We start from the raw sequence: 21,158 nt of genomic DNA, 5'->3' as shown, positions 1-21,158 counted from the left end.
TGCCAATCTTTATTTAAAAAAAAAAGATGTTCGCTCCATCTAAAAGTTGTTAACTTAGTACCAGAAAGTGTCATTCTCCTTTACTTTGTAAAGTCCGTGATGGGAAATTAAAATATCTGGAACAATTATAAAGTAAAACATCTTTGCAACGGAGTGAAGGTCATAACTGGAACAAGAGCTATACTTTTATCAGCAATGGAGAAAAAAATGTCCATTTTCTTGTTTTGCAAACTGTGCTGGTTTCAAAAGGAAGAATATATTCACTTTTATGGTTGTAGGAGTCAGGCGAGGGGCTTATGACCAGGGAGCCAGCTGGTTTCCAACAAATTGTCAAAGTGCTGGTCTTATCTTAGTCCAGGCCTGTTTCTCAGTGCTTGAGGGAGACAAAGGATCCTGTTGTTTCTTACCCAAAGTGGCCCTTCCCAGCTCTCCTTGACCTTGGAGACCTGGCCCAAGTGGATTCCATCCAGAGCCCAGAATCGGGTTCAGAACAGCATATTCCCTTTGGAGTATCCTGGTCCATACAAATCACCCCTGTTCAAACCAAAAATGACTGTTTTGTCAAGTTGGGGGGCTTTTCCTCCTCCCCTCCCTAGTCCGATACCTTTATTCCCCTTGTTCTTCAAGTTCCTGTCTAAGTGACATGACTGTGTCTCCAGTCCTGGACTTTGCCATGTTCTTTGTCATCCTTCTTAGGCTGCATTTATCTGTGTCTGTCACTGCTACAATCGATGTTAGTGACCGTTCACCTTGCTGATCCACAGCCTCATTTGGTTCTCATGTTTTCCCAGTTAGTGAAGTTGCTTTCCATTCTTTCCTATAGGATTACCCTTTATGACTATCAAGCCATGTGCAGGGCCAACAAGGAGAGCAGCGATGGTGCCCATGGTCTGCTGGATGTAAGTACAGTGCAATCACCCGGGAAACAGCTGCACATTTCTGTCTGTCTATCTCTGTGTGTGAGTGTATCTTTTTCTTCGGAATAATCAGGTTTATCTGTTTCAAAACCATGAACTTTTAAAAGTATTTCCTGCTTTTACTGGTTAAGAAAAACCGCTTCTGATTCAACCCAAATCCAGTGATTACATGAATGACAAACAGGTCTAAAGTCTTTGTTGGATTAACCCTTTTGGTGGATAGAAAAGGGGAGAAGTTTTGTTGATTCTCTCATTCTCATATAAAAGAGAATTTGGTTTTGTCAACAGAGGTCTTCCTTCTGTTTGGTAGCAGAGCTGTTAGCCTATGAACAAATTCACATTTCGATCAGATTCTCTAAGCTAAACACGCTGCTGCTGAGTTTCAATGTCATGTCCCTGGAGCTGGTTCCATACATGATGATGTCCCAGTTGAGGATCAGTCAACATAGCTATCGTATCACTAGAAACTGGCTTTCAGACCGCCAGAAATTAACTGTTTTAATTTACTCCCAGTTAAAAGATATAATTTACAGTGTGCAAGCAATGTAAGTTTGGCCATCAATAACTTGAAAACACAGAAAAAATAGATATAGATACTTCAATATAGTCCAGCACGTGTATAAATATCACCCTTACATGTTATCATTTTTTAAATTCTAAAAATTAAACCTAAAATTTGGTTTGAAACACAAAATTTGAGAGCCATTTTGGCTTTAAAATATAAATATACACCTCTCATTTGCAGATGTAAGATCTTTCAAGGGGATTATTTAAAAACCAAATATTTAACATGGTTCTCCTACACTGAGGGAACAAGAAATGATTTGGAGCTGGGAAATTTCTGAGATGCAACTGGAACTAAGAGTTGGACATTTTGAAAAATACAGCTTTTTAGTGACAATCAACACATCTTTCCAAAGCCGACTTCCTAACCTTAGCATGCTATTTCCAGGCTTAAAATGTTCCCAAGATATGTTTTCATTATTAGGCTTAAAAGCTCAATGGCTTTACCCTTCTGAATGATAATATGCATTTAAAGTTGTAATCCGTATTTACATAATCCCTTTGTTCACCCATACATCAAACCAGTGTCTGGCTGGAATGCTTGAGTGCCCTTTCCCCTGGCCTCAGGGTGAGCTGCCCCTGTGCCCGCCCTGCCCCACTTCCAAAGCCTCTTTAATCCCTTTATTCATTCTCTCCTCCCTCAGAGCCACACTACCAAGGACCACTGAAATATCACTACCCATCCCAGCAGGTACAAAGACTCAGAACGGTCCTGTGGTCTGACCCTCCCGGTCTTTTTTAAAGAAAGATGATTATTTTTCAAGCCATAAGAAATGGAATGGCAAAACCACAGGACTGCAAGTTTGCATTTGCTTTTAGTAAATAGTTAATCGTTCACATCCTTATCTGACCCTAATCTTGCGGGCCCTGTGATTCGGGTAATGATGTTGACACACTTAGTCAAATCAGAGAGAGAGGCAGTCTGAACTCTGGGTGGGCTGGGAGTAACCCCAGTGGATTTTTGTTGTTGTTCTGTTCATTTACTGGCTGGCTGGAAATAGGGAAGTTTCAAGAATGGTTAAGGGTATTTAAATTGGCTCTTGTTTTGTTTAAATCTAGATAATCTCCCCATTCCTAGTTCTAGTCCTTATCATCAAAATGGTCACAGGCAGGATTAAGCAGCCATCCCTTCATAAACGAGGATTTGGCGTTTGAATTCTCTGATACCTAAATGCAACCACAAAAGGTTCTGAGATTTTTCTAGAGCTGCCATCTGGGGCCCGGGCTTTGCCAATGTCATTGCCTGTCTCTCAGGTCCACCCACCACTCACATATCTGGCATACCTGGGTACAAAGAATCGACTGAGGGGGAGACTTGGTTTTTTCCAGAATTCAGGAAATTGAATTATCCACATAGGAAATATCACAGAGTAAACAATCCAACTGCTTTTTTTAATTAAAATATTCTGAAATAAAGATTAGGCTGTCAATGCCTTCTTTTATGGAGTGAAGGGGATTTTCTGCAAGGAAAAAAATCACATGTTTATATGGTTATCATTTTTTCAAGTCCAAATATGTAAGTGTGAGAAAAGACAGCTTAAATCCTACATAATTCATGGGCAGCATTAAAATCAAGTATATGCAATATTTGCTTCTTTCAGTGAATGACATACAGTGATGGGGAACAGGGAATCACCTTTGCAACAGGCAGCCCTGTGAATTACCATTTGAAATTAGTTATATGATTCGAGCCCCTCAGCATTAGGCTGCAAAATATTAGCCCCTGGAGGGTAAAGGTTTAAGCATCGTTTGCTGAACTTCCTTTTTCCTCCCAGAGATAACCCCATATTAGATCATGTTTATTTTCCTTGTAAATCACATCACACTACAGGGGAGTTCAAAGTTTTAAATGTTAGTTTTGGGATCCAGTATCCAACCATTTTCTTCTTTTAGCTAGAGCTTCACTGTTTTTTAACATGATATCAATCTCTCTAGAAGAATAACATTGTCTTTATGTAAAGCCTTGAGTTAAACTACCAATTTTATATGTGATACATTGTTTTTAATGAACTGAATTCTTCTCTTCAGCCTTATAATGCCTTCCTTGCTGCAGTAAAATGGATAATGACAGAACTTGTCTTGTAAGTACAATTTGCTGCATTTTTAAAAAGTTTTATTGCTTTTCTTTTTGAATTATAAAGTGGATTGGGAGACTGTGTTTCATGCTTTCAGTAACCATTAGATTCATAATACTCATTGAACATCTTGAAATATTGAACATTGAGACCAAAAATGATCTTTTATTAAGTTATTCATGGTCACTGCTTATGCCCTTATGTCATTGTTTCGCAGACTAACAGCTTGCAATACACAAACCAAATTTATTTATTGTGGTTACTGTTAAATTTAACATAGATGTCAGGCTGTTTTTAATGCAGCCTGGGTGGGCTGTGGTCAAAAGAACAAATTACCAGGGCTGTCCACTGTGTTGCTTCGGATGTCTCAGCTTGTGCAAGAAGCGGGGCACTGTACAGGAGTGGGCCAGGGGCTGGGGGGTTTTCTCAGGTGTGATTTCATTGTTTATCCTGTCAAATTATGGTCCTGTTTGGAGGGTGCTGGATGGATCTGTGACTTAGGTCAAACTTGAAATGACACAAAGATGAAAGGCTTGACTTCCAGACAAAATATTGGACACAAGAAACAGTGTGTCACACAAAAGGGAGGAATTCCATGGACAAGCGTGGAAACCAGATCGTTCAAGCTGCACCAAGCTCTCTCATTCTTATTTTCCCCATTAAGGCTCCAGTTCTGTGGGTTTAAGGCAGATTTCTTGCCATTTGGTGAACAGACTTTGTCTTCTTTATTGCTTCAATATAATCTATTAACTTAATATTATAATTTGAAGTGGGAAGTAAGTTTTACATATATATGAGACGGAAAAGACAGTATCAGATAATAGTGGGATTCGGATTGAGAGTGAGCTGCTAGACATAGTAGCCACGAGCCTGAAAAGGAAATGACTGAATTTTGATCTATTTCCATTCATTTGGAGGATGGTTTATATTGCTTTTGCATTCGTTGAGACATTTGATTTTTTTTTTTTTTTTGAGGAAGATTAGCCCTGAGCTAACTACTGCCAGTCCTCCTCTTTTTGCTGAGGAAGCCTGGCCCTGAGCTACCATCCGTGCCCATCTTCCTCCACTTTATATGTGGGATGCCTACCACAGCATGGCTTGCCAAGTGGTGCCATGTCCGCACCTGGGATCCAAACCAGCGAACCCCAGGCCACTGAGAAGCGGAACGTGCGAACTTAACCGCTGCGCCACGGGCTGGCCCCATAGATTATTATCACCCGTGGCCTATACGGGGATCGAACCCGCGACCTTTGCGTTATTAGCACCATGCTCCAACCAACTAAGCTAACCGGCCACTAGAAAATTTGGATTTTTATGAAGTTGCATTGTGGCATAATTTCATAAAGGGAAGTTTGTTCCATCTGCCTTTACACACACACAGCTGAACAAGTTTGTGTTACAGTATAAAATTTGAATGCTGCTTTTGTTACTGCCAATCATAGTCTAGGTAGAGAATATCCTATTTGTATTTCTGACCCTAGGCAGAGGAAGCCCTTTAGCAGTTGACTTTTTACTATGGACTCAGACTATAACTAGAAAACTATTTCTTCCTGTAAAGCAGGGTATTTCTTAAAAGAGTCCTTGATACTAGGTAAACCTGATTTCAGAGTGTGGCTGGCATTGGTGATAAAATAGCCTTTCACAAGTAAGATAAAGCCCAGTGAAAATTCAGTGGTAACTGAACCAACCATGTTACTATCTCCAGATTGTGATGTCATTCTTTCAAGTGAGGTGAGCAATGCTCAACAACACAGAATGTCGCTGTTCTGGGGCTGGCCCGGTGGCGCAGCAGTTAAGTGCACATGTACCACTTTTGCCGCCCAGGGTTCGTCGGTTCCGATCCTGGGTGCGGACATGGCACCGTTTGGCACACTATGCTGTGGTAGGCATCCCACATATAAAGTAGAGGAAGATGGGCATGGATGTTAGCTCAGGGCCAGTCTTCCTCAGCGAAAAGAGGAGGATTGGCAGCAGTTAGCTCAGGGCTAATCTTCCTCAAAAAAAAAAAAAAAAGTCGCTGTTCTGTTCAGGGTGTGGATGACCTAGTAACATTGGGCTTTTCCATCACCTGTTTAGGTTCCTGGTGGAATTTAACCTCTGCAGTTGGTGGCACTCAGATATAACAGCTAAAGGTAAGCAGCAACTGGTTTCTGTTTCCTGGCTCAGAGCGATAAATCCTGGGTTCACTGGTACTTTTCATCAAGGACGTGCTCACATAAAACTACCTGGGACGAAGTGATGATTTTTCATCTCTGTCAGCAAAAGGCACCCTTTGTGCTAACTAACTGCAGCGCTGTTCCGTCTGACAAAAGTTCCACAGGCTTCATTCAGCCCGTGTTCAATGTACACTTTGACCTGTTTCCTTAATTAAGGCTTTGAGGTCATACATTGCACAGGTGAATTCTTCACAAAGCTCCTGGGCAGTGCTAAAAATCTAAGGGAGACAGACACGTTACCTTTCTCAGGCTGAATGAATGGATAACCACTCTGATGTTTTGTTGTATAATTACCCTCATAAAATATAAATCCTATAATATTACTTTCCCTCCTCAAAAGCAGTTAATGATTTGAGCAGTAATTAGTAGAAATGCTTAGAGGCATGAGTTGTGGAGTTAGGTCAGTATGGGTTTGGGTCCTGGCTCCGAGGTTTGGCCTTTGACAAGTTAGCTGATCTTTTCCAGGCTCCGTTTCCCCATAGTAAGCGAAATGGGGAAAATAATAAATAATATTAATCTTCTATCATTTGTGTGTGTCTGCATGTGTGTATTTAATGATGAGATAAATCATGTTGTATGCTGAACACAGTGACTGGAATATAGGAAGTCCTCAAAAAATGGCAGCTGTAATTAATTCACAATAGTGGTGATGACATTGTTGGCCATGACAATGATGAACAGTCGAGTCCCCATGCCCTACAGAACCAAAGCTCTTTAATGAGAGTCGCTTCCAGCTGTCTGCCCCGTCTGTTCAGTCACTTGTTTCTCAGATGCTCTCTGCTCTTTATTCCTGTCATGCTTTCATTCGTGTCCATTTAGTTTAACTGGGATACCAAGGACTAGCAGACTGCTGCTATTATTATTATTATTTTTTAAACTATCCATCATTTGAAAAGAGGTAGATTAGTAATGTATCAGCATTCCCCCAGGGGCTGGATTCCCTCAATTGTCTCAGGAAGAATTAGCACCATTTCCTTCTTGCCTCTGTCCGGGTCAGCTCACACATTCCTCCAGCTCTTCTGCACTCTTATTGCCTCCCTTTCTTTGTTTCAGAGTAAACTAGAATTTCTTGATGGCAGGTGCTGCGTCTTAACCATCGTTATCCCTTAAGCACCTGACTGGTGATTAATACATTGTAGATGGTCCATTTTTGCTTACTAAATACCCTCACAAATCTTTCTTTTGGCGGGGATGGCTATAAGGGTCGCTGTTGTCATAGCTTTGTAACTCAAAAATTGGTCCATTTTGCTTAAATTCTGGAACTCACTCGTTTCTTGTTAGAGTATAAATTGGAGCAACATCTGCAGAGAGTCTATGCATGCGTGTGCCTGCATGGAGTGGCCTCTGATCCTTGTGTTCAGAGTTGGCTCTATCCTGGGAAGCTGACAGCCCAGTGGAACAGGACCCGAATGCTCTGTTTCATCCACATACACGCTGTCCTTAGGCTGTGGGCTCAATCCTTGCCCCTTCCTGCTAGGTTTGTACCAGTTTTGAATGACAGTGAGTGCCCATAATCCCACTTCTAAAAATGTAGCCTAAGGGAAAAAAACTGAGACAGGAACAAAGGATTCTATGACAGGATAATCATCACCACGGATTTTATGATTGCAAATGCTGATAACTCTTAAATGATGAACAATAGGAGCATTTAAATATAAATTATAGCCCATCCACAGAAAGGCATGGGAGACATTTTAACAAGATTCTGTTTTTGAAAACTTTTTTAAAATGAGATACAGCTGATATATAACATTATATTAATTTCAGGTATACAATGTAATGTTTCAATATTTGTATATATTGTGAAATGATCTCCATGGTAAGTCTATTTAATATTCATCATCATACATAGTTATAAATTTTTTTCTTGTGATGAGAACTTTTATGATCTGCTCTCTCAGCAACTTTCAAATATACAATACACTGTCATTAACTATAGTCACCATGCTATACATTACATCTTATGACTTCTTTTGTAACTAGAAGTTTCTACCTTTTGACCTCCTTCACCCATTTTGCCTACCCTTCACCCCCACGTCTGGCAACCACAAATCTGTTCTTTGTATCTATGAGTTTGTGGAGGTTTTTTGAGGAAGATTAGCCCTGAGCTAACATCTGCTGTCAATCTTCCTCTTTTTTTCCTGAGGAACACTGGCCCTGAGCTAATATCCATGCCCATCTTCCTCTACTTTATATGTGGGACGCCTGCCACAGCATGGCGTGCCAAGCAGTGCCACATCCGCACCCGGGATCCGAACTGGCAAACCCTGGGCTGCAGAATCGGAATGTGTGAACTTAATCACTGTGCCACTGGGCCGGCCCGGAGTTCGTGTTTTTTGTATTTTGGGTTTTTTTAGATTCTACATATAAGTGAGATCATATGATATTTGTCTTACTCTATCTGATTTATTTCACTTAGCATAAGACCCTCAAGGTCCACCCATGTTGTCACAAAGAGTGAGACTTTCTTCTTTCATAAGGCTCAATAATATGCCATTGTGTGTTTGTGTGTATATATATATACACACATACCACATTTTCTTTATCTGTTCATGTGTCGATGGACACTCAGGATGCTTCCATGTCTTGGCTGTTATATGTAATGCTGCCATGAACATGGGGAAGCAGATATCTTTTTGCGTTAGTGTTTTCTTTTTCTCCGGATGTATATCCAGAAGTGGAAATGTTGGATCATGGTAGTTCTCTTTTTAATTTTTTGAGGAGCCTCCACATTGTTTTCCATAGTGGCTGCACCAATTTACATTTCTACCAACAGTGCACAAGGGTTTCCAATTCTCCACATCCTCACCAGCACTTGTTATTTCTTGTCTTTTTGATAATAGCCATCCTAACAGGTGTGAGGTAATATCTCATTGTGATTTTGATTTACATTTCTCCAATGATTAGTGATGTTGAGCATATTTTCATGTACCTGTTGGCCATCTGTATGCCTTCTTTGGAATCTGAAAACTTTTTAACAAGGTACAAAATTCTCATAAAGTTAAGTAATATAGCAAGAAAAACAATATATAAAACTGTATATACCCACCAAAAAAATCCAGTGGTGGGGCAAAGGAGGCTGAGGAATTAACTAGGGTCAATAATCAGTAATGGCCAATGGGGAATCAGTAAGCAGAGACCAAAATATGAATTAGGAGAGAAGACTATCCTGTCCGCAAGGGAAAATTTTACCTAGAGCGTGAACCTGCTTTTGTTTAAAATTGCACGTAATTTGAAAAAGAGAGATGAGAAGGAACCTACTAAATGGGTGTTTGTCACCTTTTTCTATTTTCTTTTCTTTGACCAGCTTTTCCACATTTTACTATTAGAGGTGAAGAAGATAAATGAGATTAAAAGAGAGAAAAAGAATAAAGGTCAATAGCGGCCAAGAGAATGGATTGGAAGTCAGTGAAATGGCTGCTGTTTCTGCAGCACCAGTCCTGGGGACGAATCGCTGCTCCTTCCCAGTCAGGCTTTGAGCTCTGGGAGCCTCGAGAGACTGCTTTGTCTGGAATATTGAGCACCCTGGCTTTGGAGCCATGCCTCCTTCCTGTGCTGCTTGCTGGCTGTGAGGCTCTGGGCATGTCACTTGGTCTCACTGGTCTTTGGATTCCTTGTTTGTCAATGGAGATAACAACAGACATAATGTGATTGTGAGAAATGAATTAAACAGTGTGTGCAAAGCCCATGTGCGAGACATGGCACAGAGCAGAGGCTCCACTCACAGGCCGGGGGGGGCGGAGGGGGCGGTGCGGGGGAGGAAGGGCAGTGCTCACCTTTTGAGTGGTGGTGGGTTTTTTTGGCTGATACGTCTGGCTCTTTCTTGAGTGTGCTCAGTGCCGAGGGCAGCAGGCTGGTCATCTTCAGGGTTTACTTTTTGGCATTCCTCTTCACGGCCGTGTGTCTACCCACCTCTGGCTGAGGGGCTTCAGTGGTGAGCGTGAGGATGCCTACTCCTTCATGTCCATCTCCATTCCCTCCTCCCCCATTGTCGCCTTGGCCTGCTGCCCTTCCCCATGGCCTGCTGCCACAGGTATCTGCCCACACTCTTGTTCCGGTCCTTCACATTTGACACTTAGTTGTTAGGGTTTTGTTGAGTGCCAGTCACTGGGATCTTTACTTAAACCAGTGTTTTGCAACCAGGGGGGAATTTTGCCTGCCAGGGGTCACTACAATGTCTTGAGACATTTTTGGTGGTCACAACTTGGGGTGGGAGAGTGCTCCTGGCATCCGGTGGGTAGAAGTTAGGGATGCGGCTAAGCACCTTACAACACACAAGAGGACGGCCCCTCCGAACAAAGAATTATCTGACTCAAAATGTCAATAGTGCCACTATTGAGAAACTCTGGTGTAGACTGAGGGGTGTAGGGTAGGAGAGATGAATAAGGGAGGAGAATATGGACTTTGCACTCCTGATGGTTACAGAAACTGGTGAAGCTTCCCATTCTGAAACTCCACGTCCCCTCTCCTGCTTCCCCCTCCCCACCTGGAACAACAGTGGACAAAATGTTACCTAAGAGGAATAATGCGATGCTTCAGCTCTCTTGTTTTCTGTCTTAGGAAGCTTTTACTCTAATAGATAATTCCAAGTCATCTCCACACTTGGAGACCTTCTTCACACAGACCGTGCAAAGAACTTGTCAAATAATTATATTGTCAACACGTGGTGTGGCAATATATAGTGCTTTTCCATTTCACAGTGCTTCAGATCCCTTCAACATGCCTAAGAGGTAGGGACTGCTAGAATTTGTCACTAAACCTCTCTGAGGCACCTAAATCAGACAGCTAATAGATATTGGGCTCAGACCTAAACCCAAACCTGCCGCCTCAGCTAGAGAATGGTGAGGGATGCAGCTGCCCTTCTTTGAGCCTCGGGTTGAGTTGGTTCTGCATATGAATTGTCTCATTCAGGCCTACAGCCCTCTGCTGGACAGCGCTATGACTTTTTCCACTTTATAGTTGAAGAAACTGAATCAAATGGGAGTGAATGAACTCACTCATGGGGCTGCTATCATCTGGATATCTTTGTTAAATGTAAATGTAAATCTTAGATCCAGTGTAAGGAGAGAAAACTTTCAACCACCATAATGATATTGACTTGCAAGGTTTCTTCGTTCTAAATTTACCATTCCCTTACTAGATAAAGACCCTGAGCTGAGACATACGTCTTTGTTTAGCTAAAAATGGAATCCATAATTACACTGTTTATCTGCTTCATTTCCTTGATGAAGGGGACTGTGGAAGCCCATTTCTGCTTGATTATCACAAAGGTATCATTTTGGCGAAGTTGCACAAAGAGAATGGAGCTTGCTGGCACCCAGTTATGAATGGGGGTGCATTCACAGAGACAAAAGAAGAGGAAAGCTTTTCAGATGGCAACTCTATTCATTCCCAATTGTCTGCACATAATTACTGTGAACTCAAGTCAGTTATTCTCATCAGGGACATTTGTTGCTAAGGGAAAATTAAAGAAATTCAATTGTGTGGATGCTCCATTGGGTGCTTCATTGTGAGTGAGTGATAGGTCATGGTGGCTTCAGCTTGAGGCATCCAGCATAAGTGGGGTGGGAGGCAGAGCAGTGTAATGGCAAAGAGTGTAGGCGACAGGATGTGACACCCTCCTGGGTGTATCTGGGTTCTATCACTTATAATAACAGTGTGACTTTGGGAAAGATCTTCATTTCTCTGAGCTTTAGTTTCTTCACATGTAAAGTAGGAGAGCAGCAGGGCCTCACTCACTGCGTGGTGGTAAGGATTCCGTCCACGCAAAGGGCCTAGCATGGTGTTTGGTATAAAGGAAGTGCTTAGTGAGGATTGGCTGCGAAGGTGGTGGAGGTTTTGCTGTTAACATAAATGATGATCGTGGCGAGTCACTTTCTGTGGGACTCAAGGCAGGCTATGTCTGCTTTCTGAACCTCAGTTTTCCCTTCTGGAAAAAAATCAGTCTAGCTGAGCTCCATGATCCTTGTGTACCTACACCCTTGTAAGATAGTGAGTTTTAAATGCCTAGGAGTTAAAACAGTACCCATTAGATCGCTGGCAGCCTTAGTTATTGGTTTGAAATTCCATAAACAGTAATGACTAGCAAATATATGTGGTGTTTTCCATAGCGCTCCAGACAAAGAAAGGTTTTCATAATAAACCATGTTATTTTAGATTAAATGTGGCCATGGCTTTATATGATAAATTCTGTGTTTCCCAAAAGCGCATCAAGCAACTTTCAGCCAATCTATAGCTGTGCTGCAAATAGACTCAACGGGTTATCACCACATCAAATGGGTGCCCTACGATTGTCAAAGGAGCAAGAATTTCATCTCCAGAAAGGATCAGAGTCAAATGAGTCTCGCCATTGAGAGAACTGGACTCATTCCATTGCGTCTGGGCCCAGACAATTAGAATTAGAGATGGTGCAATTGTTGGGCTTATTAAGTCACGTGTGCAGCCTCTTTCAGCCTGCCCCCAAAGACCTTTCTTCCTTTCCTTCATTGGCCAAACCTCACAGAGCAGTTAAATATATATGTGCTGGAGCCAGGCAGCCCAAGTTCAAATTTTGGCTCTGCCACATACTTACTGGGTGATGGGGCAGTTTACTCAGTCCTCTCCTCCATTCGCTAACCCTCAACACAGAGATAACAACTGTTCCTCCCTCATAGTTTCTTTTTTCATTTTGTCATGTTTTACTGTTAAATTAATACATGTAAAGCAGAACAGCATCTGGCACACAGTAATTTCTTAATAAATTTAGCTGCTACCATCGTTACATTATTATGTGCCATCTGCATGTTTGTGCTATATGCACTTATGATCTGTGCTTTTATTTACTTAATCTTTATTTCTTTTTGACTGACTCGCTCTTTGGCATTTAAATAAGTAAATGTTAAGAGGAAGCTTCTCACCTTGAAGGTCCACATCGCTTGCTGCACAGAGTAATCAATTGTGACAACAGGAGCCAGGGAAGCAGTGTCACCAAATGGTAGCCAGATACTCTGAGCTTTGTATTTGGCCTCCTGAGGTTTAAGTAGAGAAGAACAAATGAAAGAAAAATGAAAATGAAAGAAGGATAGTCAAAATTTCCTAGGATTAAACAAAGACTTCCTCCCGACAAAAACAGGGTCATTGAAAAAGAGCTGGGAAAGGAATGGTGTTCCCACCCAATTCCTACCAAGCCCTCTCTGTGTTGTTACCATTGGGCCTGGGCCACCTAAAACCAACCTTCCACCTGAAGCCAGGCAATTTGTCATTAGGGACTGAGATTCTCACATTTCCTTTGTCTGTTTTATTTTCCTGAAATGTGCCATTCAGGAGAAGTATTGGTTTTTTCAGCAAGCATGTAATGACACTTCCTATGAGCTAGCACTGCAGGGCACAGGGGACAGACAGTGTCTGGGACCTGGCCCTTTGGGAGCATGACAGCGATCAGCACTGGACCAGGAGGAGTCAGGAGTCAGGGTGGCAGCCAAAAAGCAATGGCTCAAAAGGCCAACAGTTGAGGATTCAATGAAATAACATGGGTAGAAGAAGTCATGGTAGCAGTGTGCACCTACACTTAAATAGCACTCATAATATACCAGCCACTTCCCATGTATTAACTCATTTTGTCCTCAAACAACCGTGTGAGGTTCGTACTGTTATTCTCATTTTGCATTTGAGGACACTAAGGTGTAGAAGGTTAAAAGCTCACCTGATGTCACACAGCAATGGCAGAATTCACAACTCCCAGTGTTTGTGCTCTGGGCTACTACGCAATTAGCCCAACTCCTGACATGTAGATATAACACTCTTTAACAACTAGCGTTTCATGAAGGCTGTGTGTGTGTGCACACATGTGTGAAAGTGTGCATAGGTGTCACTCCGTTAAGAGCTGTAGATGCTTTAGTCCATTTATTCCTCAGAACAACCCTGTGAGTTAGAATGGGCGTCTCCCCTTAATGTCAGTGACCAGTTCCTGGAAATCATATTATGCATTAAAAAAGCTGATTGAATCCACTTCCTTTTTGTTTTAAATAAGAAAAATTACAATGCAGTATGCTTCAACCCCAAACCCTCAATCAATTTCCTCAAATTAAAGCTCAGTAAAAAGGCTATATATTAAAAGCAATCACGTTAGGATATAAATGCTTAGAACATGGCTTCTTGATCATCTAACAATTATCTGGTTGTTACCAAACAGATGTTTTGTATTCAATCGCCCTGTGATGGCTCCCTTAATGCCAGCAGCCTCTTGGGTGATGGTCCACAAAACATCGACCCATGGCTCAGACCTCCCACCGGTTGTATTTGGAATATAACTTGAGACTTTGTCCAAACATCATTTTCTCAAAATCCTATTGAGTTTTGGAGTTGAAAATGTAAATTATATATTATATATAAAAATATATACTTAAAAATGTATATTTGTATTTCTGTATAAACATCAGCCAAAAACTTTGTACGAAGTTTGGGCATTGGAAACCTACAAGCGTTCTACTGGGAAAATGTTAATGAGCAGACCTCTGAAGACATGTGTACTACTAGCATCTCCATTTTACAGATGAGAATACTGAGGATTAGCTAGAAGCAATGGAGCAGGGATTCGTAACCCAAGCTTCTCTGACTTCACCCTTAACCACAATGCTATAGTATCTGTCATCATTGTCATGATCATCATTTTAATGTCATAATGGCTTCATTAGAATGCTAGCATTGTTTTTGTTGTTGTTGTTTTTGCTATTATTGTTATTAATTGACATTTACTTAGTACTGCTTGTGTTGCAGGTACTGTACTAAGTATTCAACATATATTGTTTCATTTACTTCTCACATCAACTTCTGATAGAACTATATCATCTCCCTTTTACAAATTTAAAAAATTGAGGCTTAGAGAGGTTTTAGAACTTGCTCACTGGATATAACTTGTTTCAATTATTTAATCAACCACCAGGCCCTTACCAAGTGCCTCCTCTGGACTCATCCACGTACCAGGTTATTTAGTGCTGTATTACTGGACAAGGAACTTCATAATAGTAGGATTAGGTTCATGGCTGTGGTTCAAAGACATTACATATTTTACTATTCCATATTTCAATTTTGTTTCTGTAATAAAACCATGTAATTGTATCATGACCTTTGTCTCACCCTAAATAATATGGTGTAACTTATATTTTCTACATTTATTCAGATACACATATGTGTTGTTGCTATGTTCAAGTAAGTCTGAGGTCAGAGACCTGGTGGCTGACGTTATCCCAGAAAGTAGAATTCTTGTGATGCATAAATGATAGTTGATCAAGCCAACACAACTGCTGGAGGAATTATAGCTTATAGAGTTGCTTGGCAGATGAAATCACTTGACTAATTAGAAAATAATGCATTATGCTGTGCCTAGAAAAATCACAGGGCAGCAGGAGCGGAACTGCGTTCTGAGTTACTGTGAGCTGCCAGTCACAATAAAGCCTGTGCCTTGTGTTCTTTATCGTTTTTTTTTTCCTTATCCCTACAGCCCAGAAATTGAAGCAGACCTTGGAGCCTTGTGATACTGAATATCCAGCGTTTGTCTCTGAGCGCACCATCAAGGAAACCTCAGGGAACATTGCTTGTGAAGACTGCTCCAAGTAAGTGTCCCCTCCCCTCTCTGCTCAGGATAGAACTTTCCCAGATGCGCTAGTGACTGGCGTGCACGCAATCACATGGAGAGATGGAAACATGGCTGCCCTCTTGTGTGAGGAAGTATTTCCATCATCTTGGAAGAAACACCACTTGGCTTTCTTAGATCATTTAGAGTTTGGGAAGTGTTCAAAATGCATGAAAATACATCCTAGAACATAGGCGATTTTCAGTCCAGTTTTTGGACAGTCGGAATAAGCCCTAACGGGTGTTTTCCCAATTGACAGTTGGCAATTTCAGCTACGGGTTTGAGCAAAGTCCTTAGGTGTCTTTATCGAAGGCTCTAAGCCTTCAGGATTCACTGAAATCTGACATATTGGAAATAATTTCGTGGTGGCTTAATATGAGTTTCCCTGATTACTAATGAGGTTGGGTCTCTTTTACTGGTTTTATTGGTTATTTGGGTGGGGTTTCTGGCCTCTTCATTCCTGTTGGCAGTTCTCTGTTGGGTGGTGAATCTATTCTTACTGATTGGGGTGTTCTTTCTATGTCTCAGGTATGGTTTCTTTGCAGTGCTAAGCTTTGTGTATGTCTTCCTATTCCTTTGTCTGTCCCTTCACTTTTTGTGCATGTCTTTAGATGCATAGACATTTCCCTTTGCTTTTATTTTAATATAGTCTAATTTATTCCTATTTTCTTCTTTGATTTGTGTATTTTGTACCTTGTTTAAGAAACTAGTCTCTGCCCTAATGTCATAATTATATTCTCATATATTTTCATTCTCAATACTTTAAAATGTTGCCTTTCACATTTAGGACTTTAATCCCACTGGAATCTACTTTTGTGAGTGGCAGAGATAGGGTCTAATTTGGTCCTTTTCCATGTAGTTGGCCCGTTAACCAGCACTTTTTATCAAATAGTCTTCATTTTCCAATTTATGAGTTCCCATCTATATGCAGATCTGTTTCCAGGTTTTGTGGTTTGCCAATACCTATGTCAACATGATATCTCTTTAATTATTATAACTGCATACAATGAGTTGATATTTAAGAGAACAGACATTCTTTCCTTATTTTCTTTCTAAATCTTCTTGGCTATTCTTGCCTCTTTACTCTTTCATGTTAATTTTGGAATCAGCTTATTAATTGCCATGAATTATTCTATGGTTTTGATTAAAATTGCTGCAAGTTATATATTAATTTGAAGATAATTGCTATCTTTTATGATATTGGAACTTCCCACTTACAAACTAAGTATATCTCTTTATTTACATGCCTTTCAATATAGTTTTATAATTTTATGTCAGATTTATACCTAGACAGCTTATAGTTTTTCCTGCTATCAGAAAGGGCATATATTTAAAACTGCATTTGCTAATTGGTAATTTTGAGTGTATGAGAACATCACTGATTTTTGTGTATTAAATGTCTTGTATCCACTTGCTAACTGCTCTTCTAGATTTAATAGTTTTGTGTCTGGATTCTCTTCATACACAGTAACATCATTTGTGAAAATTTTTCTTTCCAATCTCCATACTCAATTATTGTTTTATTGCACTGGACTTCTGACACATTGTTGAATAGAAGCAGTGAGAGAAGACAATTGTGTCTTGTTCCTAATTTAAAGGGATTGCTTCTAATAACTTCATGTTAAGTATGTTTGCTATAGAATTTTTAAAATTGTAGTAAAATATAAATAATATAAAATTTACCATTATAACTATTTTTAAGTGTACAATTCAAGGGCATTAAGTACATTCACAATGTAGTGAAACCATAACTATTATCCATTTTCTAAATTGCTGTAAGTTTTTGGTAGTTAACTATTTATTAAGTTAAAGAAAACCTTTCAAGAGTGTTTTTTGCTGCTGTTGTTAGTGTTTGAAACTTGAATGGATGTTGAATTTTATCAACAAAATTTTTTACATCTATTATGAAAATAATTTTAATTTGTTAACTTGAGGTACATTGATATAATTTTTAAAAATTTCAAATCCTGAATTGTATCAATATACTATAAATATCTTTAAGAGTAGATGGGCTGTCTAATGTGAAAATGTATTTGCTTTGCCAGGATAGACTTTGGTTGTCATGATTACAAAAAACAAAAAACAAAAATCGTATTACTAGATTCATTTGCTCGTCTTGCATTGTGAACATTTGCATCTCTGCTCAGAAAGGAGGGTGGGCTGTACTCGTCCTTTCTTGTACTGTCATTTGGCTTTGCTATTAAGGTCATTTTATTGTCACAAAATTACTTGGAGGGTTTTCCTTCTTTCTGTAATATCATTAACATTTTGTATCAGATTAAATTATCTGTTTCTTGTAGGTTTGGTAAAGCTTACCCATAAAACTACCAGTGACTGACGGGCTTTTGTTTATTTATTTGTTTGTGTGTGTAAGTAAATTTTCAACTGCTGAATTAGTTTCTTCAGTGGTTAGAGATCTCTTTGGAATTTCCGTATCTTTTTGAAATAATTTTGGTGATTATATTTCTTAGAGCATTGCCTATTTCATCTTGCTTTTCAAGTTTATTGCGTGCCTGTGTTAATAGTGTTCTCTTTTGATTAAAAATGCTATCATATTTGTGACTTTGCCCCTTTTTAAATCGATCTCCCTCTCCCTCCTCCTCTCTTTCCCCTCCCTCCATCTCTAACTCTCTCCCTCCCACCCTCCCATGTGTCCCCCTTCCGTCTCTCCCTCCCTCTCTCTCTATACCCGAAGAGATGTTTTTTTGTTTTTCTTTCCAAAGAACCGTTATTTAGTTTGTCTGTCTCTCTCTATTGTTTCTTTGATATGCTATTTCATTTATTTTGCTCCTATCTGTATTATTACCTTTCTTCTATGGTGTTGGTGTTTACTCTATTTTTTATTTTCTAACATTCTGTGTTTGATGCTTAGCTTTTTCAACTTCATTCATATATGTTAGAGTGAGATATATATAATTTCTTTCTGCCTTCCAGTTTATCTCCATAATTTTTTTAAAATATGTAGGGCTTTCATTATTATTCAACTCTAACAATTTTCTTTTTTTTCTTTGTTTGTTTGTTTGAGGAAGATTAGCCCTGAGCTAACTACTGCCAATCCTCCTCTTTTTTCTGAGAAAGACTGGCCCTGAGCTAACATCCATGCCCATCTTCCTCTACTTTATATGTGGATGCCTACCACAGCATGGCTTTTGCCAAGCGGTGCCGTGTCCGCACCCGGGATCTGAACTGGCGAACACCGGGCCACTGAGAAGCAGCACATGTGAACTTAACTGCTGCGCCACCGGGCCAGCCCTGACAGTTTTCAAATTTCCCAATTTTTTTGATCTGTAAATATTTAAACAGCATTTTAAGATTTCCTAATATATGAGTTTTGAGGCTATCTTTTTTTTATTATTGATGTCTAATTAAATGACATTATGGTCTGTATAGCATGTATGTTTTAGTCTGTGTGGAGTCTTGCTTTGTATTCTAGTACTTGTCCATGTGTTTTTGAAGGAAGTTTCATTCTCTAATAGCTGGGTAGAGGATTAATATATTTTAATATATTAATATATCTATTGGCTCAAGTGTGTTAATTGTGTTTCAAACTTCCCTTATTTTATTTTATTTTTTGGTCTATTTTAGATATCAGTTAATCTCTTACCAGGCTTAGGGATTTTTCAGCTACTTCATGTCATTCGATTCATTTTTCTCTCTATATTTTGAAGCTATATTACCACGGACAGCTCTGTTCATGATGGGTATAGCTTCCTAACATGTTATTCCTTTCATCACTGGGCAATAACCCTCTTTACATGAAAGTGCTTTATGTTTTAATATCTACCTTGTTTGCTAATGCCATAAATATAGTAGTTATTCTTTTGGTAATATTTTTAGGGATATTTCCCCCCTTCCCTCCATTTTCAACTCTTTTTTGTCATTTTTTGTTAGGACTTTGACCTATAAATAGAATAGAAGTGAATTTGAAATTTTCATTACCTCTATTATTGGTGGATTTAATCTTTTAAAATTTATTCTGCTTACCAATAAGTTTGGATTTATTTCTGTTGTCATTTTATATGCTTTCTAATTCCCCAAGCTTTTTCTTTGCTTGCTTTCTTTGTTTTTTTTTGTGTGTGTGTGTGTGTGTGTGTGCCTTCTATTGGATTATTGAGTTTTCTCTATTCCTTTCTTATATATATATATATATATTTTTTTTTTTTTTTTTGCTGAGGAAGATTGGTAACATCTGTTGCCAATCTTCCTCTTTTTTTGCTTGAGGGAGATTAGCTCTAATCTGGGCCAGTCTTTTTCTATTTTGTATGTGGGTCACTGCCACAGCATGGCTGACAAGCAGTGTGGGTCTGTGCCTGGGGTCCGAACCCATGAACCCAGGCCACTGAAACGGAGTGTGCCAAATTTAACCACTATGCCACACGGCTGGCCCATCACTCCTTTTTTTAGTGGTTACCCCTTTTAAACATATTTCACTCAGTCAGGATCTCTTTCCTCCTCCAGAACAAACAAAAACAGAACTATAATTGGGTTACCTCTCACCCCTTCATGTAATATTGTCTAACATTTTAGTTCTACTGTGTTTTTAACCCACCCAGTGTTTTATCGTAGTTGTTGCTGTCTATAGTAAATGAGGTGTTTACCAATTGGTTTTTTAATCATTGTTTTTTTTCCTTAAACCATTGCTTTTTTTTTTCCAGCTCTGTAGAAGTTATTTTCAGGAATGATCTGGAGTGGTAAATTCTCTCCTCCTTTATCAGAAATGCCTTATTTAATATGTACTCTGCAGCGATCATTTAACTCCATAGTGTCTAAATTGAAATATTCTGAAGATACAGTCCATGGTCTTATGCCTTCTAGCTTTGCACCTCGGTAAACAGTCTGAATTTCCCCCTCTCTGGTGGCTTATAAAGTGTGTACTCTCTCTTTAACACTCTGAAATTTCACTGAAGTGTGTCTAGATATAAATTTACTTCTATTTGCTTATGTACTTTATTCTGGATAATTTCCTTACACTTGTATTAGAGTTCACTAATTTCCTTTAATTGTGTCTATTCTGCTGCTTAAAGAATCCATTGAATTTTTAATATAGATATCTTTCTTTTTATTTCTCGAAATTTTATTTGCTCCTTTAAAAGCTATGTGTATTCTTTTATATAGAGTCTTATTCTTAAGTTTTCTATACCTAATTATAAAGGCGTCCTTTAAGATTGTTTTAGCAGTTTAAATCTGGGGAGTACCCATCCTCTTGTTTCTTGTGTCTGCTTTCTTTCCTGGTAGATTACTTGCTCATGTGCTTTGTCATTTGTGCCTGTGAACTCATCTTTACTATTAATTATTGTTTCTGTGGGACGAGAATAGTGCTTGAGTTTCTCTTCACAATAGGTTTACATTTGGGTTTCAAGCGTGTATCCTATTGGTATTGACTGCCTGGGAATCGTCATTATGTCAATTTTTGTAGTTAGGAGTTTCTGCATCATATAATTACAAGACATATTTCTCCCAAGCAGCATATAGTTTAGGCTTATATTTCGAGTTCTGATGCTAATCCTCTTGTTCCCATTCAGAGCCCCAGACAGCGCCAGATTATCAGCTTTTTACACTTAGCTATAAATGTGCAAGTTGGCTTTTAGTGTCTTTTCTTGTAAGTTCTTCAAAACATGCTTGTTTTGTTTTACTCTTTCATCCAGCCTGCATGCATGTCTAAGTGTTTAGAGCTGAATGGCCTCCGTATTTGCCCAGTCCGCTGTGTTATAGTTTACTCTTCTGACTGAGGACTTTCCAGAGCCACCACAAGAAAGCACACAAGTATACTGGTTTA

At 39.5% G+C, this 21,158-nt stretch overlaps 1 protein-coding gene and 1 non-coding gene across 4 annotated transcripts in view; one reads left to right on the top strand and one right to left on the bottom strand.

The window, feature by feature from the left end:
* Positions 1-21,158, top strand: part of CACNA2D3 (calcium voltage-gated channel auxiliary subunit alpha2delta 3) — an 827,558-nt gene that overhangs the window by 773,710 nt on the left and 32,690 nt on the right. For all 3 annotated transcript variants that reach the window (XM_046679102.1, XM_046679095.1, XM_046679111.1), the window contains 4 exons: positions 824-899; positions 3,510-3,562; positions 5,633-5,688; positions 15,251-15,362. In XM_046679102.1, coding sequence (XP_046535058.1) covers positions 824-899; positions 3,510-3,562; positions 5,633-5,688; positions 15,251-15,362 — 297 coding nt within the window. The remainder of the gene's footprint in view (positions 1-823; positions 900-3,509; positions 3,563-5,632; positions 5,689-15,250; positions 15,363-21,158) is intronic.
* On the bottom strand, positions 4,777-4,850 carry TRNAI-AAU (transfer RNA isoleucine (anticodon AAU)). The gene has a single exon. It is a non-coding gene; the product is annotated as a tRNA-Ile (tRNA).

The sequence above is a fragment of the Equus quagga genome, chromosome 1 (genome assembly GCF_021613505.1).
Source record: "Equus quagga isolate Etosha38 chromosome 1, UCLA_HA_Equagga_1.0, whole genome shotgun sequence".
NCBI classification, from domain to species: Eukaryota; Metazoa; Chordata; class Mammalia; order Perissodactyla; family Equidae; genus Equus; species Equus quagga.
Note: the sequence above shows the minus strand (reverse complement) of the source record. Positions and strands in the feature narration are given on the sequence as shown.